At 42.1% G+C, this 12,841-nt stretch overlaps 1 protein-coding gene across 10 annotated transcripts in view; it reads right to left on the reverse strand.

Annotated features, from left to right (window-relative positions):
- Window positions 1–12,841, reverse strand: part of CAB39L (calcium binding protein 39 like) — a 428,008-nt gene that overhangs the window by 53,646 nt on the left and 361,521 nt on the right. For all 10 annotated transcript variants that reach the window (XM_071208292.1, XM_071208293.1, XM_071208298.1 and 7 more), the window contains one exon: window positions 2,739–2,857. In XM_071208292.1, coding sequence (XP_071064393.1) covers window positions 2,739–2,857 — 119 coding nt within the window. The remainder of the gene's footprint in view (window positions 1–2,738; window positions 2,858–12,841) is intronic.

Consider the following 12,841-nt stretch of genomic DNA (forward strand, 5'->3'; position numbering starts at 1 on the left):
ACACTAAAGGACAAATATTGTGTGATCTCACCAATAGGAAATAATTAAAGTAAGCAAATTCAGAGAGTACAGGTTACCAGGGGCTGGGTGCGGGCAGGAATGGGGAGCTAACTGTTAGCGGTGTGAAGTTTGTTTGGGGAGATGGAAAAGTTTTGGTAATGGATAGTGGTGATGGCAGCACAACATTGTGAACGTAATTAACACCACGGAATTATAGATCCGAATGTGGCTACAAGGGGAAATTTTAGGTGGTAAAATATGCTAGGATTTAAAAACAAAAAAGAAAAAACATAACCATAGGACTGTATCACATAACAGTGAACTCTAACGTAAACTATGTAGCTAACAGGATAATTATAATAAAATTCTCCTGTCAACTGTCCAAAGGGACTGCCTTAAAGCAAAATGTTAAAAATGGGGGTGAGTATATGGGAACTTTGTATTTTCTGCATCATCTTTCTGTAAGTCCATAATTTCTCTAATTAAAAAAAACGAAATTATCATCTAGCCTGTGAGAGCGTCAAAAGATAGTGTTTATGCTGGATCAAGTGTTAAAAACTGCTCTTTGACCTTGAGTAAAAGGAGGAAATGGCAAAGACAAATGAGCTGATATGGCTAAGAGTCTTCCAAAAAGTGTCGGGAGGTCATCAGAGGGGTCAAGCTTACGCACACCTCAGCAGGACCCCAGAAAGAACCAAAGTAGATACAACCCTGGGTTCTGGTCTTCTGAAGGCTATGGAGATCCACAGGGTATATGGTCATGGCAGATGGACTTGGAGTTCTGTGCCATGTCAGAAGGCCCTACTTTGGAATTTGTGCTCCTGAGTGTGACGGAGCTGGAGTCAGATGTGACCTTTCTACACATGCCTCTTCTGTCACCTTTACTGAACCTGTGGTTGGCGCTAGGGATGGTCCATACTCAGGAGACCTGAATCTCTAGACTGTCCATGTGCCAACTGGGCCCTGAGCCTCAGCAGAGTGGTGACTCCTACTCTCTGGTTCATTGGTCTTACCCAGGTCAGCTAACAGGGAGGTGAAGATGGTCAGCCACCATACCAGGGAATCAAGAGTGCGAACAACTCCAAGCAGGAAAATCGCATCCATCATCCATGTGGAATCTAAGCCCCCTCTTGATCTAGAGGTGGGGAGGACACCACCATCCCAGAGTCCACAGAATGGAGGAATAAAATATGGACTCGAGTAGACTTACTGATATTCTACTATAAAAATATTGTGACCTGTAATAGAAGAAATTTTAGCATTGTGGTGGATACAGTGGCCACAGTAGTTGCTGAGGGCAGGGAGAGGGTAGGAGAGATGTGATGTGGGGCATTTTTGGGATTTTGAGTTGTCCTAAATGATATTGTAGGGTCAGATGCTGCACTTTATATATCCTGCCATAACCCAGTGAATGGACTGGCAGAGAGTGCGAACTACAGGGTAAACTATTATCTGTGTAGTGCAGCAGTGCCCCAAAATGTGTTCACCGAGTGCGATGAATGTGTCACAATGATGAGGGAGGTTGTTGGTGTGGGAGGAGTGGGGTAGAGGGGGTGGGGAGTATACAGGAACCTCTTATATTTTTTAGTGTAACATTTTTTTTTGTGATGTATATATTTTCAAAAAAACACAATTTACAGAAATGATGTGGTGGGAGGTAGGGAGTGGGTTATATGGGAACCTCTTAACGTTTTTCTTTTTTTATGTTTTTTAATGTAAAATTCCTTGCGATCTATTAACTTTAATTTTAAAAAAAGATAATGTTTAACACTGATAAATTAAAATAGTATAAGTTTATTATTTAATAATAGAGAAGTAAATACCACATGAACAAATAAAAGAAAGCAAAATGATTGCCTCTGGATAATGAGACTAAGGAATGGAGAAGGAAGAGGCAGGAACCCATTGCTTGTTGACACATAAGATTATTAAACTGTATGTCATGGATTACTTTGATAAAATTAAATGTATAGGGAGGAATTGAACTGGGAGTTGGACATGGATGAAATGGATGAGGTCTGGAATGAAAACAAGAATGCTGCAGAATAAAGTGTCATGCTAGGTTTGAGAGGGTGGGGTAGAAAGGTAAAAAAGGGAAAGATGATCTGCTATCCCCAATCCTTTGCTACTCTGAGATCTTGGGTCTTTAGAATTTAAAGGAGCCTCAAAGTACCCAAGAAACATTTGTAAATAAGTACATGAGAAAAATAACCCAGGGATCCTGTGGAGCTGGGCTTGGGTCTTTTGGCTCCCCTGGCCCACATGCATGTAGGAATATTGACGGCCTCCATGGTACAAGCATGACACTTTTGCAGATGCAAGCCACTGGAAGAATTTCTCTACCTATATTTCAGTTCTCAGGACTTAGAATAATTGTGTGGGTGTATACGTGTGCGTGTAAAAAGGGGATCTGGTCTCATATAAGCAGGAAAAGAGGAACGGGGCAGCCGGGAAATGGGCAGGTTGGGAAGCACAGCAACGCAATAATGGGATGAAACAAATAATGGAAAAGTGGAGGAAAGAAAGGCAATGAGTGGAAGGAACTTAGAAATAAAAAGATGTAAAGGAAGGATTTTGCTGACGCCTAAAGCAGGTTTGCAGGGCTGACCTCAAGTTAGGCAAACATCTTTAGCAGTCATACCACAAATGAGCTAAGGCTGGACGCCTTTTACTAACTATTGTAAGCTGAAACCTGCTTTGAGGAGGCCATGCTTTAACCATGCTCTCGAGACACTCACCCTTTGAGGAGCGTGAACAGGATGTGCGGCTGCGCAGTGACGTACTCCACCGTGGGGCTCCGCGTGCCTATCTGCCTTCTCAGGATGTTGTTGAATATCTGGGTCACGTCTTTCTTCCCCTGTTAAAGACACAACCAACCGTTGAATTGGATATTTTCCTCCAGTTACCTTGGGGTGTATTTAAACTACGAGAAGAGTTCATAATGTTTTCAAGCAACACATACTTGGGTCTTTAATACTTGTGACAAATGAAAGAATTAAGGAATAATGTACTTGTTTTTTTTTTTTTTTTTTTTTTTTAAAGATTTATTTATTTAATTTCCCTTCCTTCCCTGGTTGTCTGTTCTCGGTGTCTATTTTGCTGCGTCTTGTTTCTTTGTCCGCTTCTGTTGTCGTCAGCGGCACGGGAAGTGTGGGCGGCGCCATTCCTGGGCAGGCTGCTCTCTCTTTTCACGCTGGGCGGCTCTCCTCACGGGCACACTCCTTGCGCGTGGGGCTCCCCCACGCGGGGGACACCCTTGCGTGGCAAGGCACTCCTTGCGCGCATCAGCACTGCGCATGGCCAGCTCCAAACGGAGTCAAGGAGGCCCGGGGTTTGAACCGCGGACCTCCCATATGGTAGACGGACGCCCTAACCACTGGGCCAAAGTCCGTTTCCCAGGAATAATGTACTTGTGAACCATGCAAAATACCAATATTTTGGGCTGTACATAATAAAAGAAATGTCTCCAACACTTTTCAAAATGCTGCAGTAGGCATGCCTTAGATGGGCACAGGAATGCAGTTTAGAAAAGGAAGAAAAAAATCACACCCGCACTGCTTGATTTTAAAGACATCTTTAAAATCAAGTAGTGATTTTCCTGAGCAAGGAAAGCACCATTGAACTTCACAAAACGATTTAAAACAACTTCTCTACAATGCTCAAGAGCAAAAGGTAAGGCTCTCCTCCTCTATTTTTGGTAAACTGCTCCACAGTAAACGTAGAAGACTTTCCCGCCTGGGTTTTACCAGGGAATAGCCTTCTTACTTTCTTTATTTAAAGAGGGCAAGTGTGGCACTTTCACACTGATGTCACCACTGCTAATATTTTGGGGATCTCAGGAAGATTCTTATGCTTTACAGCTGATACAGCACAGGCTGGAGTCCTGCTGAGCCAGCCTCAGATTTCCCTCCTTTATTTTGTGCATCAATTGTTACAACAAACTCGTTCATGTTGTCCTCTGAATTGTAAACTTTTTTTTTAAAGATTTATTTTTTATTTATTTCTCTCATTCGCTGTGTGTTCTGTGTCTGCTTGTATTCTTGTCAGCGACACCCGGAATCTGTTTCTTTTTGTTGCATCATCTTGTTGTGTCAGCTCTCCGTGTGCGTGGTGCACTTTTGTCGTGCTGGGCAGCTCTCCTTACGGGACTCAATCCTTGCGTATGGGGCTCCCCTATGCAGGGGACACCCTGCATGGGTGGCAGGGCACTCCTTGCGTGCATCAGCACTGCGCATGGGCCAGCTCCACATGTATCAAGGAGGCCCGGGGTTTGAACCTTGGACCTCCCATGTGGTAGACGGACACCCTATCCGTTGGGCCAAATCTGCTTCCCTGAATTGTAAACTTTTAATGGGAAAATTGTATGGCATGTAAATTACAGCTCAATAAAGTTGATATATATATGTCAAAAACAGCACTATTATTAGCAAAAATATTCGCTGATTTACTCTTTCATGTATCTTTATAATGATCTGTGCTTTCTATTCAGCACAGAGTTGACAAAAGGGATGCAGTGCTTCCAATTTTAGGTCCATTTCTCACAGTTGTAGACAAAAAGTTATAAAAAGTTATAAAATAGTAGCGAATGTGAAAGAACTGAAGTACTTCTTTTTTTACCTTCTAGATTTACTCAAGAAAAAATTATAACTAACACTTTTAAGCCTTTATAAATGAGGGGAAATAGATGAAGAAAATAAAGTTAAGATTTTAATAAAGTTATATAGGTTAGAATCAAATTCCTTTTTCTTACATATATGTCTTGGTAACTTTTTTTCCCCTTCATTTTATCAACCGCTTTCCCCTTTGGTGCTTTACTTTTTTTTTTTTTTAAGTGCATTTTCTATTAGGTGGCTATATTTGACTTAGGTGATGGTTAAGAAATCACATCTAGCCTTGAGGAATAGAAGGGACCAATTATTCCTAGTAGCCTGAGTCAGAGGAATTAGAGCCAACCTCGGCTCGGGCTTCTCAGAGCCTCATGGAAGACTTCCACTCTCATGCAACCTACAACCTGAGTCTGGTACTTCAAGAGAAGCTTTGGACTGGACCAGAGTTTATGATGTGGAAAATAAAGACAAGAAAGGCATTCATTCACTATCACTATCTGCCCTGTTTCTGGCCTTCACTGTGCAAGTGAACTGTTAAGAGCTTCCTCCAGTTATTCTCTCCACTTCAAACCACGCTTCACTCTGCAGCGTAAGCTCGCTAAAAACGCCAACCAGACCAGGCCATTCTTTCCCCTTGAACTCCTCAATGCTTCCCCTTTGCTTACAAAAAAAATGAAGGTCTTTCATGACCTGGCCCTCACCTCCCCAGCCTTATCAGCCGTCGATAACTTTCCAATTCCTACTTCGAGTTCTATTAACACCAAACGGCTGCACTGCCCACGCTCATACCCCATGTTCCTGCTTCTGGATCTTTGCCCGTGCTATTCTGTTTGTCCTGCATACTTTTCCTTCCTTTCTTTTTCTAGCTAACTTTTACTCTTCCTTTAACTTTCAGCTCAGGAACATTCTCCTCTGGGATAATACCCCTCTCTGTATTACAATGTCCTGTGCCTAGAAAGTCAGCACCTCTTCTTCCTGGTTACTCCTACCAGAGACACTAACATTTACTGAGTGCTTACTCTGTCTTACAACGACCCTGTAATGCACATATTACAAATAAGGAAGTAAAGGACTAGTGACGTTATTTTACCCTGATGGGATATGAATGAGCCAGCACACCGTTGAAAGGTTGATGGAATCCAGACCTTGGATTCTTACTAAACTGACTCCCAACATTCAGCTTGCTTCATAGACGTTAATGCTTTCTGTCTCTACCAACACACCACGAATTCTTAAGTACACAGGCCATGTGCCCATATTAGAATCCAGAATATAGCATGTACTTAATCTTATTGACTGATTTATCGCTTTAGAGGCACAGCCATCCATAAATCCCTTATCACAAACATGGGCTGCTAATCGCTCTTTTTTTTTTAAAAACACTATTGGGACATTGAAAGAACTAAGATCTCAAACAAAGAGAAGGCCAATGATATTATTCAATTAATTATTCAGTCTTAAAGCTATCAGTCATATAAAATATGGGCTTGTACCAATTAAGAATTATCATATAGAAAAAAATTTTTTAAAGGATATTATTAACCTTATAAAAATTAATTCAAAATACATCATGAACTTAAATGTAAAATATAGAATTTTTAGAAAAAACATAGAAGAAAATCTTCAGGATCTAGGGTTATGCAAAGAGTCCCTAGATGTGACACCAAAACCACAATCCAAAAAAGGAAACACTGATAAACTGGAAACTTCATCAAATTCACAATTTTTCTCCACAAAGGGCTCTATTAAGAGGATGAAAAGACAGACTCCAGACTGGGAGAAAATATTGCAAACCACATTCTCTGACAAACGACTAGAACCTAAAATATATAAAGGACTCTCAAATTTCAAAGGTAAGGAAAAAAATCTAATTAGAAAATGGGCAGGGAAACGGACTTTGGCCCAGTGGTTAGGGCGTCCGTCTACCACATGGGAGGTCCGCGGTTCAAACCCCGGGCCTCCTTGACCCGTGTGGAGCTGGCCCATGCGCAGTGCTGATGCGCGCAAGGAGTGCCCTGTTACACAGGGGTGTCCCCCGCATAGGGGAGCCCCACGCGCAAGGAGTGCGCCCCGTAAGGAGAGCCGCCCAGCGCGAAGGAGGGAGCAGCCTGCCCAGGAATGGCGCCGCCCACACTTCCCGTGCCGCTGACGACAACAGAAGCGGACAAAGAAACAAGACGCAGCAAAAAGACACAGAAAACAGACAACCGGGGGAGGGGAGGGGAATTAAATAAATAAAAAATAAATCTTTAAAAAAAAAAAAGAAAATGGGCAAAAGACAAGAAGAGATATTTCACTGAAGAGGTTAAACAGATGGCAAATAAGCACATGAAAAGATGTTCAAAATCATTAACCATTATGGAAATGCGAACCAAATCCACAATGAGGTTATCGCTATTCACCTATAAGAACGGCAAAAAGAAAAAACAGTAACAGCAACAAATGCTAATGAGGATACAAAGAAATTGGATCACTCACACATTGTTGGCGGGACTGTAAAATGGTAGCTGTGATAGTTAGGCTCTTGTGTCAACTTGGCCAGGTGATGGTGCCCAGGTGTTTGGTGAAGCAAGCACTGGCCTGTTTACTAATGTGAGGACATATCATGGACTTAAATCATCAGTGAGCTGATTGCACCTATGGCTGATGACATCTACAATCAACTGAGGAGACTGCCTTTAACTGGTGAGAGAAGGTAAGTTGAAGCTCTCATCAGTTGAAGGCTTTAAAAGGAGAAGTGATGATTTCAGCATTCAGAAGAGAGACCTTCCATCTCTACTTCACTCAGCCAGCATCTCCTGGAGAATTCACTGAAAACCTTCATAGCAGTTCCTGGCTTGCAGCCTGCTCTATGGAATTTGGACTCATGTATCCCCACAGTCACATGAGATCATTTTTATAAAAATCTCATATTTACAGATGCTTCCTATAAGTTCCGTTTCCTTAGAGAACCCTGACTAGTACAGTAGCCAATTTGGAAAACAGTTGGGCAGTTTCTTAAAAAACTAAATATGCAACCACCATACATATGTCCTATCAATTGTACTCTTGGCATTCATCATAGAGATATAAAAACTTATGTTCAGACAAAAAAACTACACATGTTGCTCATAGCAGCTTTATTCCTAATAGCCAGAAGCTGGAAACAACCTAGATGCCCTTCACCAGGAGAATGGTTAGACAAACTGTGGTATATCCATGCCATGTGTATTAGTCAGCCAAAGGGGTGCTGAGGCAAAATACAAGAAGTTTGTTGGCTTTTATAGAGGGTATTTATTGGGGGTAGGGGCTTACAAATACCAGGCCATAAAGCATAGGTTACTTCCCTCACCAAAGTCTATTTCCACATGTTGGAGCAAGATGGCTGCCGACATCTGCCAGGGTTCAGGCTTCCTGGGCTCCTCTCTTCCCAGGTCTTGCTTCTCTCTGGGCTCAGCGCCTGTTTTCTCCACAGGGTCAGCTGTAGACTATGAGGCTCTCTAGGCTTTGCTGCTCTCCACAAGGTCAGCTGTAGACTATCAGGTGAAGGCTCTGTCTCTCTCTGTGGAGTTTCTGCTGTGTCTAAGGAGCTGTCTATTCCTCTATGTTCTTCTCCTGGCTCAGGTCCTCTCTTCCTGGGCTTGCTTTTCTTTCCTCTTTGTGCTGACTTCCTGGGGCTCCAGCTCAAGACTCCAGCATTAAACTCCAAATCACAACTCCATTAAAATCTTCAACTCTGTCCTTTGTTATGAATATGGTCCAGTCAAAGTCCTAATCATAATTTAATCATGCCCGGGTACAGATCAGTTTACAAACATAATCCAATATCTATTTTTGGAATTCATAACTACATCAAACTGCTACACCATTGCTATTCAGCAAAAAAAAAAAGGAAGAAATCATTGATATACACAACAGTTTGGATAAATCTCGAGGCAGTTGAAAAAGAGCCAATCCCAAAAGATTACATAATGTATAGTTCCACTTATATAACCTTCCTGACATGACAAAATTGCAGTAAGGAAGAAGAGATTAGAGGTTGCCAGCGTTCAAGGATGGGGTGAAGGTGGGTGAGGGAGAGGTGGGTGTGGCTATAAAAGAGCGGCCATGGGATACTTAGGGAAATGTCTCCTCTCTTGACCGCATCAGTGTCAATATCCTGAGTGATTTTATAATACGGTTTTGTAAGATGTTACCATTCGGGAAACTGGATAATAGGTACAGGGACTCTCTCTGAACTATTCCTTATACCTTGGGGTGGTTAGCCTCATGTGTCAACTTGGCCAGGTGAAGGTGCCAGTTGTTTGGTCAAATAAGCACTGGCCTGCTGGCTACTATGAGGACATTTCAAGGACTTAAGTCTTTAGTGAGCTGATTGCATCTTTGGCTGATTACATCGACAACCAACTGAGATTGCCTTCAGCAATAAGACAGACATCATCCAATCAGCGAAAGGCTTTAAAAGGAGAGAAGATGATTTCAGCAGTCAAAAGAGAGAATTTCCATCTCTGCTTCAGCCAGCCAGCTTCTCCTGGAGAATTCATTGAAAACCATTGGAGCTCCTGGTTTGCAGCCTGCCCTATGGAATTTGAACTCGTACATCCCCACAGTGACATAAGGCTATTTTATATAATCTCATAATATTTACTGATATCTCCTGTTGGCTCTGTTTCCCTAGAGAACCCAAACTAACCCACAACTACATGAGTATCTACAATTATTTCAAAATAAAAAGATTAATATTTTTAAAAAAATCACTTTTTTATCCAGCAATTAAAAAAATAAAATAAAATTCAATACAGTTCAGTGAAATGAAAATTTTCATTTATCACTGGTGGGGATATAAAGCAATGTAGCAATACAATTTTAGGATTGATGTCCTGCAATTCCAATAAAATCTAACCAAGAAAATAATTCTAAGTAACAACACTACATACAGAAAACCATTTCAGACACAAAGGTCTTTATCATAGCTGTGAGAATAAAGAGTTAGAAACAACCAATGGGTCCAGAATTGGGCATGGTTAAATAAATTGTGATATACCCAATTGACAGAAGTAAGAAACTGGAATATCAAAATGTTGGCAGTAATTTAAATGTAAGAAATACATACAGCTATCCATTGCTTTCACTTTATTAGTGAATAGAAATAAAGACAGGGGTGGAAATAAGGGAAGAAGGGAGAGAAAGAGAGAAGAGAGAGAGGAAAGAAAGGAGAAGGAGCCAGGGAGGAAAAGAGGGCACAATAGTAGGAGGGACAGAGAGATAAAGAACAGGTACATGGGAATATAAATTATATCTTCCTTTAAGAAAAAGCACTATGCCAGAATCCAAATTTTAACAGAAAAATTAGGAGGCCAACATTCAGTTTAAAAGATACTTCAGAAACACTTGCTCCCGTAAACTTAAAATACTAAAAACTGTTCATACCACACAGATGTTATTTATATAGCTATTAATGAATACATTCATTGTATAAAAGCTGTAAACATAAAGGAAATTTAAAATGAAATCATCTGCTTTGTTCAAATCTTTCTAGACACCACAGTGTAATACTGCAGAATAAATATCAGCCCTCTTTGAAATGTCATAAGAGCATGTTTTTCATACTTCCCAGTAAAATGTCACAAGAACATTTCCATATGGCATTCCAGTGAACAGAAGAAATGAGGCACCACAGAACTCGATCCAACTTTTACACAGAGGAAAACATTCTTCTAGTTCATTAGCAATGTGTGCAAAGGCAAGGCAAGTCCCCTGTGGCTAAGAAAAACAAGCTCTGCTACGAGGGGCAGCTTCCCAAAAGAGAGGAAAGAATTAGATGGAAAGGATTAAGGAAAGTTGAAACAGATACAAACAGTGGATGGTGGTCTCCACATTGTAGGCAATCTGTGTAGATATCTACTCACACTAAATTTAACTGGAGTAAAACCTTAACTATTTCAAAACCAGTCTTCTGGAACCTGCAGGCTGCCAGATCTCAAGCCTGGACCTAGAAGTGGCCAGAAAACAAAACAAAACGAAATAAAAACTCTCAAAACATCTTTGATGACAAAGAGACAACATCCAGAAATGATCAAAATGCCTGCAGTAGACCAGCAATTCCAAGGGTGCATATGATATATCAATTGATCAAATCTCAAAACTGAAGAAGCACTTGTGTTAGCTGAGAGATTCAAAAGGATAGTCCTGACATGAGATGCTCAACAATTACTGACTGCATGAATGAAATGTATGGAAGTCCTAACTGGAATCAAATAAAAAAGAAGAGGGAAGAAGTGATGGCTACAACCACAGCCATCCAAAGGAGCTGCAGGTAACGGGGATGACAGCAGGCAAAGGAAAGGAGAGAGGGATTGAGTGTGATGGCTTAGGTGGTAAGGAGCTTTTCTTTTTGGAGTAATGAAAATGCTCTAAAATGGATTGTGATGATGAATGCACAACTTTGTGATTATCCTAAAAGCCACTGATTGTACACTTGGGATGGACTATATGGTATGAGAATATATCTCAATGAAATTGCTTTATTAAAGAAAATTGCAGCCATTGGCTTGTATCCACAATATATAAATAATTCTCAAAATTCAATAACCACATAAAAGAGGGCAAAAGAGTTGAATACACACTTCACAAAAGAAGATATATAGGTGGGCAAAAAGCACATGAAAAGATGCTAAATATCATTGGTCATCATGGAACTATAATTCAAAACCACAATGAGATACTACTTCATCCGCAGGATGGTTAATGTAACCCCCTCTCCCCCCCCCCCCCCCACACACACATGCACAAATCACAAGTGTTGGTGAGGATGTGGAGAAATTGGAACCTTCCCTCATACACTGCTGGTGGGATTGTAAGGCGGTACAGGACATCACTGGAGTCAGTGGCGGTTCCTCAAAGTTGAACACAGGCGGTTTCCGGGAAGATGGTGGACTAGAAAGACAGGGCACTCTTCTCTTCCAGAAAAATAGCTAGAGGATAGGCAGAAATGGCCTGGAAAAAGTTCTTCTAGGGTTCAGGACCCCAGGGAAAGGCTAGGCACTGCCAAGAGGAGAGAGGGGCAAAGAAAAAGAACCGCAACGGCAAAACGGTGAGTTAAAAGCAGCAGCAGCTACTGCCGGCACCGACCCCCACACCAGACACTTTTTGGGGGTTGGTGGCTACAGACAAAGGGGGATCCAGGGATCCACTTTCCCAGGAAAGGGGAGGGGGGCAGACACAGCCTAAGGCTGACTCAGTTTTTGACACACAAATTTGATCTGCTGGGCCACGAGCCCTTCCAGGCCAGGTGGGAGGTGCTAGCGGGTGCCCTGGGAGGCAGCAAGGTACTAAAGAGATCCAGCCACTCATTCTCCCTCTCTAGTGACTGGGACAGGTTGTTGAGGCTGCAGATGGGAGGGAATTGCTTCCAACCTAGGAAAAGGCAGGAGACTGCCCGGAAAGGTTGGAGAACTACCTCTGAGAAAGTTTGAATTAGGAGGCTCTTAGCCTCCAGGCAGGACCTAACAGGGCATTGAACTGGGAGGGCTGCCAAAGAATGCCGTCTGCTGGCAGACCAAGGACGTGCAGGTGAGGAAATTAAAAGTAAATTAGAGGCTTTTTCTGGTTTTTACAACCTCGCTCCTCAAGGAGGGGGTTTACAGCACATTATTGGGTCCAGGGCCCAGATTTGAGCAACTAACAGAGACAATCCTAAAGACCCAGAACAGGTTGACCCAAGAAACAAAGAATAGCAGTAACACACTAAAACCCTACGAAAGAGAGAAATTGAGCATCTGAGTAAACTTACCGCCCAATCAGATGGCTAGGTATCAGCAAAAAATTACGAGCCAAACTAAGAAAATGGAAGAAATGGCCCAAGAAAAGGAATATATTAAAGCCCCAGAAGAGACCCAGAATTTGACAATTAATCAACAAGATGTACACAAATTTCCAAAATCAAATTAATGAGTTGAAAGACAATATGGCTAAAGAAATAAAAGATGTCAAGAAGAGAAATGGATTTTGCTCAGCTGATAGAGTCTACCTACCATATGGGAGGTCCAGGGTTCAAACCCCAGGCCTCCTGACCCATGTGGAGCTGGCCCATGCGCAGTGCTGATGTGCACAAGGAGTGCCCTGCCACGCAGGGGAGTCTCCTGCATAGGGGAGCCCCACGCGCAAGGAGTGCACCCCATAAGGAGAGCTGCACAGCGCGAAAGAAAGTACAGCCTGTCCAGGAGTGGTGCAGCACACACAGAGAGCTGACATAG

This window comes from Dasypus novemcinctus, chromosome 15 (genome assembly GCF_030445035.2).
Source record: "Dasypus novemcinctus isolate mDasNov1 chromosome 15, mDasNov1.1.hap2, whole genome shotgun sequence".
In the NCBI taxonomy this organism is placed as follows: domain Eukaryota; kingdom Metazoa; phylum Chordata; class Mammalia; order Cingulata; family Dasypodidae; genus Dasypus; species Dasypus novemcinctus.